The 18,365-nt window shown below is 29.3% G+C and overlaps 1 protein-coding gene across 1 annotated transcript; it reads left to right on the forward strand.

Moving 5' to 3' along the window:
• Positions 1–1,338: 1,338 nt before the first annotated feature.
• LOC145753916 (phospholipid-transporting ATPase ID-like) lies at positions 1,339–18,282 on the forward strand. The gene is made up of 32 exons (XM_082570452.1): positions 1,339–1,452; positions 1,710–1,768; positions 2,037–2,150; positions 2,999–3,097; positions 3,290–3,351; positions 3,482–3,554; positions 3,971–4,041; positions 4,506–4,588; positions 4,951–5,139; positions 5,533–5,591; positions 5,728–5,802; positions 6,308–6,429; positions 6,501–6,609; positions 7,645–7,788; positions 8,231–8,396; positions 8,734–8,850; positions 9,092–9,178; positions 9,593–9,696; positions 10,079–10,148; positions 10,525–10,655; positions 11,010–11,174; positions 11,581–11,667; positions 11,748–11,831; positions 11,999–12,182; positions 12,540–12,621; positions 12,949–13,090; positions 14,503–14,586; positions 15,205–15,296; positions 15,625–15,778; positions 16,101–16,239; positions 16,458–16,588; positions 17,024–18,282. Exons 1-32 carry the CDS (start codon positions 1,404–1,406, stop codon positions 17,357–17,359), a joined length of 3,663 nt encoding a protein of 1,220 aa, XP_082426578.1. The 5' UTR covers positions 1,339–1,403; the 3' UTR covers positions 17,360–18,282.
• The last annotated feature ends 83 nt before the right edge of the window (positions 18,283–18,365 follow it).

Here is an 18,365-nt window from a genome sequence, read left to right on the forward strand (position 1 = left end):
TTTAGGATTGATTTCGTCTCTTAAAAGTTAAATAAAAATAATGTGAAATACCTGCAGTACTACCCTGTATATTTAGTATCTCTAAGATATTTAGGCTGTAAAGACGTGTTTTTAACACCGAGGATAAATTATTAAACAAAAATATTCTGTATGTCATGTTTTAAATAAGTTGACATCACTGTTTCAAAACCATTGAAAAACTATTTTGATTTCTAGGAAAACGTTGCTGTGGTATTTTGCCAGTCGTGCATATCACTACTTTATATATAGCGTAAAATATCCACGTTGAAATTTAGGTATGGTTCGTAAAGACAATGCCTAACTTATGAACTGTTCTTGTAACGAAAGTTGACAGTGTATATTATTATTCATCTAATTTAATTTATTTAGAAAAGTTGTAGTGACTGAGTGAATTTTAATTTACGAACAGTCAGACAGTGGTGTACGTTACGACTAGGTTTTTTAGTTAATTTTAACTTTAATTTTAATGTAATTTGGGATAAATTAATTTAACAAATTTACCAAGTTTTGTCTGTCTGCAGTTAACCCTTAAATAGTTGTTAATTTGTCAGTATACAAACAGACAGGTATATGTAGAGTTGGTCACTATTTTACTTAAATATATAACTCGGTATACTTATCTGTTTAGGGAGTAATAAATAGGTCTGCATGTGGGTAAAAAAACAGGAATATTAGTGACTTTTTAATATACTTGTATTACATAAATTCTACATCATTAACACTAACTTCTTTTATTAGTCCTCTTTTCAACCTGACATATATCTTACTTGTTTCACCATTGACCCACTTACCTGTCCTCTATTGTATTGCCTGAACTATTCTAAACAATTGATTTTACCCTCTAGGATTACCCTTTAACAGTCTTATAATTCTGAAGTCTACTTTCCAATCTACCATTAACTCAACCCTCTTACCTTTCACTCTGTTTCTCTATTTCACAAGTAGAGAGACTTCCAACCACTAGAAGGAGCTTTACTTGCCCAGCAATAACAACGCTTACAAAATATAAATTATAATCACTTCAAGTGACTTAAAATATATCCATTTGTTAAATAGGGGCAGAAAAATCGAAAGATACAAACTAAATAAATGTAGGATCTTTAAAAAACTTTGTAAGATTTTGCCCTACATGTTAAAAAAAATAAATCTGTTTGTGGTGTTTATAAAATATTTCTCACCGATAAAAGTTATAAAGCACCACAAATAGCAAGATAGTTATACAGAAGAAGTATACCCTGGTTCTTTTTCTGTCCTACTTTCCTAAACAAAGTCTTAACTGTATATCCTTTCCTATCTCGACTTACATTATACAGTTTTTGTTTATTTCAGTTTTTATTTTAAGTTTTTATTATGGAAATATTATTTTAACAAGAAAACTTTTCATGGATTGTATTCGGTCTGTGTTGCATTTGCCAACCAAGAATACTGGAAGTAGGTTAAAATTCAATTTAATAATAAATCACTAAAAAGTTTTTGTAAATTGGGTAAAATTGTATTTGTACTTAGGTTTTTAGGTTTAATTTGCAAAGATTGCATAGTATATATATATATCATAAAATAATTTGTCAAAAAAATTATATTTTTTTTCTTAAAATATTTTTAACTAGTAGGCCTAATTATTTTACTGAAAATATGAAATCATAACGTTAGAAAATTATGATATTAAAAAATTTTATTTTATTTTTCAGGTGAACAACGTGATTTAAAAGCCAATGATGTTGAATACAATGCAAAGTTCAAATATTATGTAAGTTGCGAAAACTTGGGTCAAATTGTTAAAATTCACATAAAATGTTTTTGTAGGCCGCTTATATTATTCACTTTGTTAAAAATTAGTAATTGATCGTTTAAATTTTTAGCTTTTTGTATATATTGTTTTTTTTGTAATATTGACGCACCAATGATTCATTAAAAACTAAAATAAAACTTGACTTTTTTATCAGATTTTATATTTTTTAAGTTTAATTTGTCATATTTTATTAAAATATGGTTATACTTAATTTAACTTGTTCCAGGCAAATGAGATAAAGACCTCACGTTATACTTGGTACAATTTTATATTTTTAAACTTATGGGAGCAATTTCATCGAGTTGTCAACGTTTACTTTGTTGTTCTGCTTGTTTTACAAGTAAGTTCCTATCCCTAACTATTCGTTATATACTCAATGTTATACAACCCTAGTTTATAACCCACCCTATGGTTAGCATTTTAATTGTTGTAATATGGTTGCAACCCTTGACTAATATTTGCCTAAATTACCCATGTACCATAAACTGAAATAAAATATAATATGTAGGCCTATAAGTTAAACCTATATATAAAACACTATGCTCTGGTATATATATATTATGGGCCTATTAAAATAATATAGTATATATATTGAATTGAAAATATTTTAAAATATTTTTCCACTAAAAAAATGGTTAAAAAGTGATAATAAGACATTTGTGTTTTTTAGTAATTTGATAATGACCTAAAAACTACCCAGTGCATAAAAATAGAAATAATAAGATGTCTCATATGTTTGTGCATAGTTTAAAGTTGTCTTAAAATAGTTATTGCTAATTTTAAAGTGAATGCCTAGGGACGCTAAAGAGATTAAATGTTTTATGTCATGTTTAAATTAGAATGTTAAACATGACTTTATAATTAGGACAAAATCTTAAACCCTACAATTAATTTTTTAAATTTAATTTATAAAAGTTTTTTTTAACTATGACATTATAACAAAAGTGGGTTTTTCTTAAAATTATTCATGTATGGAAACCAACAATGACTCTGCGTTATTTTTGTTTTATTTTTTCATGTTAAAACTCACTTATTCACTTAACTATATTCAACATTTTTTTCAGTTTTATGGTTTATTAACAATATGTCAATACTTTGTTTCTCTACAAGAATATAAAACACTAAACTGTTTTAGAATATATGTTAATGGTTAATTTTTTTTAAACTTAATAATAAATTTGTGTTAAGTACATTCCTCAAATCTCTTCATTAAATCCAACCACGACATTAATTCCAATCGTTCTTGTTCTCGCAATAACAGCTGTGAAAGATGCCGTCGATGATGTGGTAAATTAATTTGTACATTTTCTGTCTTATAATTTAGTTGGATTTTTGATTTACAAAATGGTTAAAAGTTAACAAAATAAATCATAACAAATATAAAATATTAAATTTAGAGCTATTTGGTGTTTATAACAACCACTAACTTTACAGTTCTAGTTTTAATTTAAAATGTTTTTATTTTATTTATTGTTTTAGAAAAGACATACTAGTGATAGAAGTGTAAACAATCGAACCGTTTATATTTTAAGAGATGGAAAGTAAGTTTAAATTGATAGCAAGTTAAACCTTTATACAATATTAATTTTATTTAATTTATTAAATGTGAAACCAATATCTTAAAGCAAACATTTGTATGATTTCTAAAAGTTTTAAATAATTTAATTTAAGATTAGAGAAGGACAAATGGATGAATATAACTGTCGGTGATATTATTAAATTACAAGAGGACCATCCTGTTACAGTAAGTTTAATATCAAATATAATACATTACCTCTACAGAAGGAAAGTTTTTTTAAACATTTATCAAAGTGAGCAATACTAAAAGTAGGAAGGAAAGGTAAAATTGAAGGAAAGGAGGGGCTCTAAAAAAGTGTTTTGTGGTCATTTTTAAAATGCAGCAAAAATTTTTAATTCTTTTTGACTACCTTTTAGCATTGACAATTTATATATAATTTATGCTGCTTTCTAAAAATATTTGCAATACATTTTCCCTTGGCAGCTGAGCCCTCCCATCCACTTCTTCTTTTTTCCTGTCTCCCATTAACCCACTTCTTTTAGTATGACCCGCCAAAACTATATCATTACCCTTTAAAGAATTTGGGCTTCATTTTCATGATTGGCACGAGTTGCTTATTTTAATTTTTAATTGTTTTTTAGGCTGACTTATTGGTATTATCCAGTAGTGAAGAACATGATCTGGTTTATATTGAAACAGCTGAGTTGGATGGGTAAGTTGTTGTTAACAAAATAATAATTAAAATTTATAAGGCGTATAGTATATTAAATACAGTATAAGAATAATGGATACAATATTGGTGTAAACGGGATTATGAAATAGGCTATGGTTTTAATTTTATTTAAATTGTTTCTTTATTTAAATTATTTATGATAACAGCAATTATCTAAACTGTCTATTAATTTAACTCTGTAGTTTGCTGATAATTTTTGCTTATAAATAATTAATAAATTAGCGAACATTTATTTTAATAATTTATTTTTAATTCTAAAAGTATTAGGGTTAACAAAATAACATTTACTTAAATTTTAATTTTCTTATTTTACAACAAAAACTATTAATTTTAAATTTTAAAGTAAATTTATTTTTTAGTAAGTTACATAAAAATATTTTAGTTTTTTTTTGTGACACTTAGGTTTTAATGTTTTTATTTTTAAATCAAAATTTAATATTTAGTGAAACTAACTTGAAAGTAAGACAAGGACTTCCACAAACTGGTGAGATGGGAGACAACATCGAAAAGTTGTCCAACTTTAAAGGTTTCTTAAAATTAATTGTAAAATATTAGTCGGTAACCTGCCCTAAAGTTGGCATTTTAATTGTCATACTTTTGGCCTGTTTTAAATCATTAAATTGATTTTGTCATTTTTTCCCGTCGCATTGTTGTAATATTAATTGTATATCGTATTTATTATTTACTTTTATCAATGCGCGAAAAAGCAAAATAAAAAAATAAAAAAACTAATATTTGCCCAAATAATTTATCTGCGCAACACAAATGGCTCTTTTTTTATTTTATAGGCCTATAAAATTCAACATACATACATATGTCCACTAAAGCTTCATTATATATAAATACCCACATTCAACTTTAATTCTTGTAAAACTTATTTTTATATAGGTCATGTTGTTTGCGAGTCTCCCAACAACCATTTACACAAGTTCCAGGGAAACTTGTACATCGGGGACGAAACTTTTAGCATCGACAACCAGAATATATTACTAAGAGGTTGTACCATGAGGAATACTGAATGGTGTTTTGGGTTGGTTGTGTTTGCAGGCAGGGATACCAAGTTGATGCAGAATACAGGTGTGAACTAGGAGTTGTTTTTTTTTATAACATTTACATTCTACTTGGTCTTGAGTATTATTTGTCAGTTTGGGATATAGTTAACTCAGTGTTATTGTCCATATATTGACTTGTTTTATTAAGCATTGCAGAAGTAAGTGTTGTTAATGTCTTTATAAAAGATGCTTTAACTTTAAATCAGTGCGAATGGAACCTAGGACATTAGATTAGTTATAGTTTGTTCTATTGTTGGCATTTTAATATGGTTGCAACTCTTAACTAATATATGTCTGCAGTAATTTAACTGCGCACCACGAACAACAGTTTAATTTATTTTGTGGGCCTATAAGTTAGACATCTGAATGTTGAACACCTTTGTTTTATATAACCATTAATATTGTTAATTGTTTACAGGTAAAACCATCTTAAAACGAACGAGTATTGAAAGGTTAATGAACAGATTGGTTTGGCAGGTTAGCTCATGTTAATTATTATATCTTTAATATTAAATAAAGATGAATAATAACATGCAAGTTTCTATAAGGTTCTGATTGTCATTATTTTTATCATATGATTACGTTTAGGAAGTTAATTTTTATTTGTTTCTAGATATTTGTGTTGTTAATATTGATGGCCACAATTACTGGGATTGGGAATAGTATTTGGGAGTCCATTGTTGGTGTGGTGAGTGAAAAGTTTAACCTTAATTTAACCATTGTGTTTATACATGGGTTTTATTGTAACTTATAGATTTAAGTCTAAGACTGAAGCTGATGGGCCTGGTTTTCACTGCTGGCATTATTTTTAAAAATAGCCTGACATTGTTTTTATGTCTTATGGATAAGATTTTTTTGTATATTTTTTATCCTTGATGCGAGAAGGTCGAATACGTCCTAAACATAGAGTAACATTTGTTACCTGACCCAGTCTCAAGTTCCCTTTAGCAGTTTGGGATATTATTAATATTAATTGCCCGGTAATTAAATTGCTGATCAAGCAGGAGTATATATTGTTTATGAGGCCTTACTTAAGGGCACTTCAGCATGAAAGCAGTGGGGATTGAACCCAGGACCTTATGTGGCGTAGGAAGTGTTCTGATTACTACACCACTCTGCCGGTTAATTATCAGAAAACATTAAATTTAATATTGGGGTCCAGTATTAAGTTTACAATGTTGTTTTATTTACAGAACTTCCAAGTATACATGCCATGGGCAAGTTATATTCCCAACCCTCAAATGTCAGGATTTCTTACTTTTTGGTCGTACATTATTATCCTTAACACTGTGGTTCCTATCTCACTTTATGTCAGGTAAGCTTTTGTAATACCAGAGTTTAAATATCAGTTAAGTATATTCACTAAATTGTTTAATTTATTTCCAGTATTGAATTCATCAGACTGGGGCTTAGTTTGTTTATCAACTGGGATATATTGATGTTTTATGAGAAGAAAAACTTACCTGCTGTTGCCAGGACAACCACTTTAAATGAGGTAAGTTTGTGATAGCAAAAATAACTACAAAAAACACATAGGTATTATATGTATGTTTCATTTATAGGCCTACAAAATAAAAAAAACTGCTGTTTGTGGTGCTCTTACCACAGGCAAATATTAGTTAAAAGTTGCGATCATATTACAACAATTAAAATCTTAACTGTAGGGCAGGCTATCAAATAGCTAAAACAAACAATAAACAATATATGGTTGCAATAAAAAATGGCAAGAATTATATCACGTTTTAAACAGTCATTAATTTTAAAACATGATTAATTAATGTTTTATATTTTAAATTATGACTGCATCATTATTTATTTAATAGAATACTAACTTGTCAAAAATCATGATTGATTGAAATAGTTTGTTTATACAAATTACATTCACACTTCAGTTGACCAGTTCAATTATTTAAAACAACAAACCCACTTTAGTTTGAATTTCAATGTTTTTATAAATTCATTATTTTCGTTCTAATTTGAAGCCACATCCTGTGAAAATGTTTCATTAAAATTTATAAATTTTATTTAAGAGCAATTTCAATGTTTATATTAGACTCTATGCGTGGTTATATTATTATTATATTGCCTATGTTTTCGTGTTTCTTAATTTAAATATAGAATTAATGTTATTTGTAACTAATTATATGTTCTTTTAAATATATTAAATTTTCTTTTTTGTATATATCTTTATCCTTGATGTGGGAAGGTGGAATGCGCGACTTAAACATAGAGTAACATAAGTTACCCCGACCCAGTCTCGAGTTGCCTGTGGCTGTTTGGGATATTATAGATTATAATTGCCCGATAATTAAGCTGCTAATCAAGTGCTGGCTCAGCAGGAGTTCGTACCGTTTATAGCGCCTTACTCAAGGCCGCTACAGCATGGGATCAGTGGGGATTGAACCCACGACCTCATGTGTGGTGTAGCAAGTGTTCTTACCACTACACCACGCTGCCGGTATAAAATTAAAACTTCTTAAATAAAAATTTTAATGTTCGACCAATTTTAAATGAAAGTTTAACTTTGCAGGAACTTGGACAGATTGAATATATTTTCTCTGACAAGACGGGAACTTTAACACAAAATGTGATGGAATTTAACAAATGTTCGATCAAGGCAAAATGTTACGGGGATTATTTTGATGAGAATGGGGCACAAGTTTATACTGATGAGGTATGTGTGTTAACTTATAAGTGTATGTGACTAAGGAATTTTGTGTAACATTTTTATGGTATATATATTGCAAATATTACAAATCTTTAAGTAAAAACTAAGATTGACTATAGTTGTTGGCATTTTTTGTATAAATTCACCCTCGATGTGGGAAGGTTGACTTCACAACCTAAAAATACTCCAACCCAGTCTCGAGTTGACTTTGACAGTTTAAATTATTATAGATTATAATTGTTCGATAATTAGGCTGCCAATTAAGTGCTGGCTCAGCAGAAGTTTATACCAGTTATAGTCTAACTTAAGAGTGCTACAGCATGAGATCTGGGGGATCGAACCCTGGAACTCATGTAGTAAAGCCAAGTGTTCTGACTATTATACCACACTGCTTGTTTATACTGTTGTGCCTTTTTATATCAAGAACTAAAACAACCTGATCTTTTAGAACACTCCCTCAGTTGATTTATCCTACAACCAGTACGCCGAACAAAGTTTCAGGTTCTTTGACGAGCGGTTAATTAACGCAATTAAGGACAAGGATGATGACTGTGCAATGTTTTTTCGATTAATTGCTATCTGCCACACGGTGATGCCAGATGAGGATAAAAACGGTAAAAGTATGGTTTTAACTCAATATTGAGTTTGGTATAGTAACATAAATATTAATTTACAAAATGTTAAAATTATCTATGTACATAAGAGCTTAGTGGGCAATATATTTTAATGTATGTTGAATTTTTTAGCCTACAAAATAAATAAAACTTCTGTTTGTGGTGTGCTGGTAAATTATCACAAGCAAATATTAGTTGGGAGTTGTGACCATATTACAACAATTAAAATCTCAACCATAGGGGGGTTGACTAGTGTATGATAATAAAAGTACCTATTTTTAGTTTTAGTAAAATAGGTAAAATGTTTAAAATTAATGTAATAAAAATATATTCTCAGGCAAACTGATCTACCAAGCCCAATCTCCCGATGAAGGAGCCTTGGTCACTGCTGCCAGGAATTTTGGATTTGTTTTCAAGAGTCGCTCGTTCGACACGATCACTATATCAGAACTTGGTGAGTTGTAGGTGGTGGTGGTTGGAAGGTTGAAAGCTTCTGATTTAAGGAATTATTAATCATATTACTGTTGTTAAGTTTTTGTTAAGTTAATTGTGTGATTATATTATTATTGTTTATATATTGCTCATAGAGTTACACATGTTGTCAGCATTTAATTTTGTTTAAACTTCAATCAAACTTCAATCTTTAAACTTCAATCAGTTTTGGTGGTTAATTTTATTAAACTTCTTTTTTTCAGGTGACATAATAGAATACAAAGTGCTTGCTATCTTGGATTTTGATAATGTTAGGAAAAGAATGTCAGTTATTGTTAAAGATCCCCAAGGTAAAATTTATTGAAAATAGTAATTTTAAGTTAATTTAATAAATATTTTCTTGAAATTCTTTTTTCTTTATTTTAAATTTGATCAAGATTCACTGTATTGGAAATCTAAAAATAGGTTAACTAAAGGCAAGATATAGATTAATATACAGTAAACTTATTTTCTTTGTATTGATTTGTAGTGGTAACTTAAAATGACCCAACCCCCATTATATTACTTAAACCTATTGTCCATAATTTCAATGAATACGCTTTCAAATATGAATCACAAATATTAGAGGTTCATTGTACCATAAAGTGATGTCATAATCTCCCTTTCTCCTTACCTTTACTCATATATTTACTTTCAGATACTACATTACCTAATTTTTAACCTTAATTTAAACAGGAATATAATAAATTTTGTTTTACTTTTAGGCAAAATAACTTTATATTGCAAGGGAGCTGACTCTGTTATTTTGGAGAGACTCGAAGAAAACCAAAATGAGGATTTAATCAAAAAGACTAATGACCATCTTAATGTTAGTATTTATGTTAATTGTTGGTTGACTTCATAACCTAAACATAGAGTAACATCAGTTACCTTGACCTAGTCTCGAGTTGCCTTTGCCAGTTTTGGATAATGTTTTGTATACTTCAGTATGCTTCAGTGTAGCAGGTAATCAAACCCAGGACCTTATGCAGTAAAACCAACTGTTGTCTTATCTTTTAACTTTATACATACAACATTTGATAATATTTGTAATGTAGTGCCTATTTAATAAACAATTTAAGTTTCTTAAACTGCACTTTAGTAACCTAAGATCCTGGGTTTTATATCTACTACTTTAATGTTGTCATAATCTAATATAAACTCTAATATAAAAGAAAAAGTAATTGCTTAAACTTTAATTTTGTTTTAAGGATTTTGCGAGCAGTGGACTCCGAACTTTGTGCTTGGCCCAAAAACAAATCGAGGAAGATGCTTTCAAAGGTTGGTAAAAGTTTAGTCCTTCTATAGACACTTAATCTATTTAGTAAACTTTTGGTACACTTTGTACTAAGGCTTATATAACACTTTACAATTTACAAAGTGCAAGTAAAAGACAAAGTGTACAAAAAGTTTGGGTTTTAGTTCTTGCACATTTATTTTTACTTTTGTTGCCTTTTATACCAAGTCTTCTTTAAACTTATTCAACCACTCTTAACACTGTATTTTAACTCTATATTAACTTTTTACACCAACTTATAACCCCAATTTAATATTCTGTCAATTTTAAATGTAAATTGTTAGAGCCAAACTATCACCAATTTGCTACGTTATAAAATATTATTATCTTTTACTTATGAAAATATTGATCTTCTTCTAGTCTGGATGCAAGCTCATCACGAAGCATCCACTGCTCTGGAGGAGCGGGAAGAAAAGTTATCGGCAGTTTACGAGGAAATTGAACGAGATTTAACTTTGCTCGGAGCCACTGCAATTGAGGACAAACTACAGGTTAGTTTTCATTTGTTGTTATTTTAATTTATTGTTGACATAACTGCTATTTGTTTTTGGGCATAGGAATTGTATCTGGTCAGTTCGTACCTGCTGATTGTATATGGGTATCTGGTCAATTTGTGCCTAGTTTAACACTTACACCTGGTCAATTCATACCTTGTGTAACTCATACCTTTAGTTAATTCATACCCAACATTACCTATACACTTGGTCAATTCATCCCAATTTTCTTGCACTTAAAACAATAGTTACTACTAGGTATGAACTGACCTGGCCTTGGTATAAACCAACATATTTAAACTTTGATAAGCAATACTTGACTTAAGTGTTAACTTCTATTTCTTACTTAAGGATGGAGTTCCTGAAACGATAGCCAACTTGTCGCGAGCCAACATCAAGATCTGGGTTCTGACCGGGGATAAACAGGAGACCGCGGTGAACATCGGATATTCTTGCAACATGCTCACTGAGGATATGAAGAATGTTTTCATTATTAATGGATTGACACAAGATAAGGTAATTTTATATGTGTGGAGAAAATTTAAATATAATCAACTACATGGACAGATGTCAGTGCTTGTAAGTGTATGGGTTAAAAGTTCTTTATGTCCTGCGTTGGGTCCCTACTGCTCTCATGCTGTAGCACCCTTGAGTAAGACGCTATAAACAGTATAAACTCCTGCTGAGCCAGCACTTAATCAGCAGCATAATTTAATAACACTTAATCAGCAGCATAATTATTGGGCAATAATAATCAATAATATCCAAAACTGGCAAAGGAAACTCGAGACTGGGTCAGGGTAATTGATGTTACTTTATGTTTAGGTCACATAGTTGTCCTTTTCACATTAAAGATAACAATATAGCCTTATTATTTTACAATATAAGCTTGGCCACTAAATTCTATATTTTGTTATCCAAGGTTGAGGAGGAAATTTTGGAATCTCATCGAGAAGTTTTAAGTTCATCTCAAACAACAACACCGGTTTCAAGCAGAGATGAATTTCAGGTAAAACTTTAACTTTATACTCAATTTAAGTTAATTTAAAATTATTTTTTCTGTGAATTTACAAGTAAATAATTGTTTAGGTTTCCATTGACAATGGGAATGCGATCACAATTCAACAAACCAATAAAAATGATTTTGGACTTGTTATCAACGGACACAGTTTGGTAAATATTTCTATTTTAAATCTTTAAGCTTTGTTTTAATATAAAAATATTATTTTTTAGTTTGTCAGCAAATTTAAAAGTAATTAAAAAAATAATTTTGGCATGCCAGCAGTGGAAACCAAACCAAGTACCCTCAGCTTATATCTTATTTCTTTCTTTTTATTTAGTCCCATGCCCTGAGTGAAGATGTGAAGTTAAAATTTCTTGAGTTGGCTTCAATGTGCAGTGCTGTGATCTGCTGTAGAGTGACCCCACTACAGAAAGCAATGGTGGTCGAACTTGTCAAGAAAAACAAGAAAGTTGTCACTCTGGCTATCGGGGATGGAGCCAACGATGTTAGCATGATTAAAGGTATAGTTACATTTTGAATTATTTATTAAAGTTTGTGTTTAGAAAGCTTCAATAAAGAACTTTGGATTCTATTATGTTTAAACCAGTCATAAGCCCGCCTCACGGTCGGTATTTTGCTGTCATAACATGGTCACAACCCTAAATTAATATTTGCCTGTGATAATTTACCTGGACCCTAAATGGCAGTTATTATTTTTTATTGGTCTATAAATAAGACATACATATTTATATATTTTCTACTAATCTCTATTATATATAGATTGATTTTTCATTTTTTGCTGTTGTCTTTATTGCTTATCCTAGTGCACTTTTAATTTAAGTTTAATTAATGTTTTTATGTATTTTTGTTGTTTTTAGCTGCCCACATTGGGGTAGGAATAAGTGGTGAGGAAGGAACGCAAGCTGTTCTATCTTCAGATTTCGCTTTCGGACAATTTCGGTAAATTTAGATTTTGTTTTTACATATAAATTTACTGTAGAGAAAGTTGACAGTTAACTTGTTAAGAAATTTTAATATCCTGGCTCTGATTTTGAATTTTGGATGCTAATGTCAACTGGGTTTAAATAAAATAGCAAAAGTACCAGTAGCACCTAAATCATGAAAAGTTTTGACAATATATAATAGTTTTACATTTGAATTATTGTTTCTTTTATTCAATCTATATTGAAGCTTGTGATCAAATATATATATGCCAACCGTAGGGCAGTCTGTAGTGTTATCCAATGTGAAGCAAATTTTAATGCAAAATATTTTGTTCCTGTTTAGGTATTTGGAGAGATTAGTTTTAGTGCATGGAAGGTGGTCTTATACTAGAATGTGCAAATTTTTTGGTTATTTCTTCTACAAGAACTTTGCCTTCACTCTTGTCCATTTCTGGTATGCTTTCTTTAATGGTCTAACTGCTCAGGTAATAATTTTAAATATTTAAAGTGTTTTGTTAATTTAATGTTTTAAGTTTATATAAAATAATATACCAAGTTTAGGTTCTATTATATATATTAAATAAATGGGAAAACTGTAATTGATTTAGAACAAATTTTATAAAAGTTTACTTAAAATATTTTAATTATTTTTGTTTATTTAAGTAAGATTAGATTTTGTAAAATTTTATGTTTAAATATTTTTTTTTAAACCATCTGTTTAAAATTACTTGGCAACATGGTGTAGTGGTAAGAACACTTGGCTTCACTATATAAGGTCCTGGGTTTGATTTCTACTGATCTCATGCTGAAGTACTCTTGAGTAAGGCGCTATAAACAGTATAAACTCCTGCTAAGCCAATACTTAATCAGCAACCTAATTATCTGGCAATTATAATCTATAATATCCCAAACTGCCAAAGTTAACTCAAGACTGGGTCAAAGTAACTGTTGTTACTTTATGTTTAAGTGGTGAAGTCGACCTTCTTACATCGAGGATAAATAAAAAAAACACAATTATAAATACTTTAATATTTTCCATGCAAGAGCATATACGACCCCTGGTTTGTAACATTATACAACGTTGCATATACCTCATACCCTATATTCTGCCTCGCATTGTTCTATAAGGTATCTTGTGTGCTCATAACTGCACCCATTGTTGTCACTAAAGTGTTGTATGAGTCACAATGTGGTTTAATGTGGTCACAGTGTTCAAGTTGTTACATCATTGTAGTTATGCTAATATTATGCAACTCGCTTATAGTGTAAGAAAAATGTTAACAATATTAACTAAAATATCATTTTGTAATTGACATAAAATTAGATTTAACTTAAATAAAACTTTATAGCCATATAAAGCCCACCCTATGGTTGGGATTCTAATTGTTGTAATATGGTCTCTAATTTTTTAACTAATTTTTTTCGCTACAAAATATTTTGTGTACCAAAAACAGCAGTTTTATTTATCTTATTGGCCTATAAATTGGACTTTACATATGCTCCATTTTAAATAGATATAAACTACCACACAAAGTAACGATAGCTGGTCCTACAGTCTAGATTTTAATTGTTTTAATATGGTCACAACTTTTAATTAATATTTGCTTATGATAATTTACCCACACACTACAAACAACAGTTTTATTTATTTCGTATATATACTCCACAAACCTCCATTTTACATGAACTTAATAAACGACAATTATATCAAAAATTTATTTAAAAAAAATGTCAAAAACAAATTTAATTACTAAAAATAAAAAAAAAATTAAATTTTGTCAAAAAAATTAAATCTACACATAAGAACTGGGTTTTATAAAATAAAAAACAGGTTAATTAAAAAATATAAAATAAATAATTAAATTCTTAAAAGTTGAAAATATTGTCTGATGTTTAGTCAACTTACGACGACTGGTTTGTAACGTTGTACAATATCGTTTACACCTCGACCCCTGTATTTGTGCTGGCTATTCTAGACCAGGTAATATGCATGCAGAATTAACTGGAGACGTTAATTTTGTTTAATTAGCTCAGACGATGCTTTTGTTGATTTCTTTAGTTTAAACAAGGGTTGTAACTGATTTGGGATTTAATAAAATTATTTTGCATAATTAATTTTGATTTTAAATAATTTAATAATCATTTTTTTGGTTCTGCATAACTCTTTTATTAATTAAGAATAAATATTTTTTTAAATCCTTTTAAATTTAAAAAAAATATCCAAATAATCTAAAAATAATTTTTTTTTCTAATATATACTTTGTTGAATTTGTTTAGAAATTAAAAGTACACAAAATTAATATTTAAGTTATTTAGCACAATGTTAATTTCTTATTTTATTAGCTCATCTACTAACTATAGCTTGTAGATAAATATTAAAACATCAAACTTTAGATTTGCATGGACTAATATTTTTTAACAATCACTGCACTGTAGTTTAGAACTTCATTTTCATAATTTCATTTTTATGTTTTTGTTTACTTCTATTTTTATGGTAAATTAAAATTGTCAATATTGTTAAAACTGTTTTACTTTTATAAAATTTAAATCACATTTCCTTAAAACTTAAAATTCAACTTTTTTGTTGAAATTTCCACAGGATTTAAATGCCGAATATTGCATTAAATATCCAAAGTTGTATCTGCCTGGCCAAACAAATCAACTTTTCAACATCAAAATCTTCTTCAAAAGGTGATTAAATCTTAATTTAAAAACTAAATAAAGTGACAACTGTTGTAAGCCTATTAGCTTTCAAAAGATAAACTTTATTAAATTAATTTCGTAAAACTTTTTTAAAATAAAGTATTATATAAACTAATTATTAGCACTACTGTAGACAATTTAATTATCGTAATATTGTTGCAACCTCTTAACTAATATTTGCTTGTGATAATTTACTCGTACACCACAAACAGCAGTTTTATTCATTTTGTAGGCCTATAAATTGGGCATACACATATTTATTTATCAGCCACTAAACTTCATTATTTAAAGAATAAACCCATTTATGTTGTTTCAGTATTGTTCGAGGGATTCTCACAAGTTTAGTTTTGTTTTTCATCCCATATGGAGCTTACTACACTGGGATGGGGAACAATGGATTGGATGCAACCGACCGACAAACTGTTTCCACCGTTATCTCCACTGCTCTTATCATGGTCGTTACTCTACAGGTACAAACATTTAACATAGAGTAACATCAGTTACTTCAACCCAGTCTCGAGTTGACATTAGCAGTTTGGGATATTATAGATTATAATTGCCTGATAATTAAGCTGCTGATTAAGTATTGGCTTGATCAGTTTTCATAGTTCAAACTGTTTATAGCGCCTTACTTAATAGCACTACAGAATGAGAACATCGGGAATTGAACCCAAGACCTCAGGTAGTAAAGTCAAGTGTTTTAACCACTGCACCAAGCTGTAAACGCAACATAACGAAGTGTTTTAACTAAGAATTTCTTAGTTTAATTTAAAATGATCATAAATGTAACAGGTTGCATTGGACACTTCATATTGGACCCCAATCAACCATTTCTTTATATGGGGAAGCATCCTTATCTACTTTCTCTTCACATTTGCTCTACACAGTAATGGATTGTACAACATCTTTCCATCTCAATTTCCATTTGTTGGTAAGATTTTAACAAAATTTTATGTCCAAGTTGACAAAAATAAACTTGGCGACCATGCCATAACATACTTAAAATCTTTATGTTAACATTAATATTTATTTTCCTGTCGCATTATTGTAATATTAATTGTAAATCTTTCTATCAACTTTTATGATGCACCAGAAATCTGAATACGAAAATAAATGTTGGTTTATTAATTACAAAATATTGGTTTGCAGGAGTCGCCCAAAATGCTTTCGCTCTCCCTTCGTTGTGGTTCACAGTTTTGTTGATCACGATGATTTGTGTGTTGCCTGTTGTTGCCATCAGGTTCATCTACTCCACCTTGTGGCCAACTTATGCCGAGAGGGTGGGTTTTATATTTTAGTTTATTTGTGTTTTTAAAAGGCAGATCACACAGCATACATATATTCTAGTTTTTTTTTTACTTTTATCATAGTTTTTAATGAAAATTGATGTTTTAGGCTTAAAATTTACCCTAATTACCACCCTTAAACTAGTGTAGGGCGTTGCATAGCTTTAGTATTCTACTAAATATATAACCTTAGAAATATATAAGCAACTTTTCATTAATGAAAAATATAATTATGTATTAAATTCTTTCTGGACTTTTATTTTAATTTTCATGTGCTTAGCAATAATTGTTTATCACAGTGTCTGAAACCAAGTTATTTATTTATTAACAACAATGCATACATATTAAATATATGTTAACTCTACTCTAGGTTAATAAGATAACCCATTTAATTAGGGGCAAATATAAAACCAATATTTTTTTTTTAAGATTCTTAAACTTCAACTCGAGGATAAAAAGAAAGCGAAAAAATTGAAATCCGGTGAAAGTTTATTCAACCTTAAACTCAAATCTCGTTTCAAATTACAACGAAAACCTTCGAGACCCAAATCGGGGTATGCGTTCTCCCACGAACGTGGGTTCGGGGAGTTGATTATGACCGGGAGGATGAGCATGAGAAGAAAGAACCCCCCTAAAGACCCCCCTGAAAATGGGGAAGCACCTAATAATGAGGAAGCACCTAATAATGGGGAAGCACCTAATAATGGGGTTACTGTTGAGAAGGCTCAAGTTTCTGGGGAGTCTTACAGACAACTCCCCGTTTAAAATATTTCTTTTTTTTTGACATGCTAGAAAAAAACTTTTTGTCAACATTTTAATTTTAATTTTAAACCTTTTAAACAAATATCCGATATAAACTTTTTTTAATCAGGTTCTTGATATATCTTGTTTTATGTTTTTATCTTTGTGCTGCACTATCATATTTGCCTTTCTTTGTTTGCCTTAACTTTTACAACCCCCTGTGAACAAGTACAACCTGGGAAAGTGGTCGGGAAAATATTTTAAGATCCCCTTCTTTAGAATCATGTTTAACAACTCTACAAGTGACCGTACCTAGATAAGCACTTCTTTTTCTTTGTACTTGTGTTCTAATTGTCATATAACATACAACCAGACTATCCAATAAGAAGAAATAAGTGGTTTTTACATGGAACATGCATCTTAAGACCATGTTTGGCAACCATTTTACAAATGATAATGTTTCTATTGTAATAATACAAATATTAAACCACCAATCATAAGAACAGGTTGCCAACCAGAAGAAATATTTTGAGGAGTTCTTACATAGGACATATGCTTTTTTAGAACAACTTTTTTTCTAATATATAACCCACAACACAGCCCTAACACATAAATTGCATTAAAATTCCATTTTTAAACACTCTGTTACCCATATTTTTACACTTTTTATATTTATTTCCAAAGAAAATTATAAAAACAATTTAAATTGGTAATAATAATACACAGGAAATAGAGAATGTTTACAAATTCTTCTTCACATTGCACCGAATATTTTGTAAATATGTTTTTCTATTTATTGCATTGCTTATAATTAGAATATTTAATTTTTTAATAATTATGTGTTAGTCGATTCAAGTATTTAGTTGATGGTGTTGGTACCTAATTGTTTTTAATTATTTCGTTCCTGTAGCACTTTGTTAATTTTTATCTATTCAATAAAGTAATCTAATATATTAAAATCAGATATAGTATTAGAAATTATACAGGTTTAAGTGGACAATTTATAAATAAGTGTATAAAGGTTGTCACT

Source organism: Corella eumyota, chromosome 5 (genome assembly GCF_963082875.1).
Source record: "Corella eumyota chromosome 5, kaCorEumy4.1, whole genome shotgun sequence".
NCBI lineage: Eukaryota > Metazoa > Chordata > Ascidiacea > Phlebobranchia > Corellidae > Corella > Corella eumyota.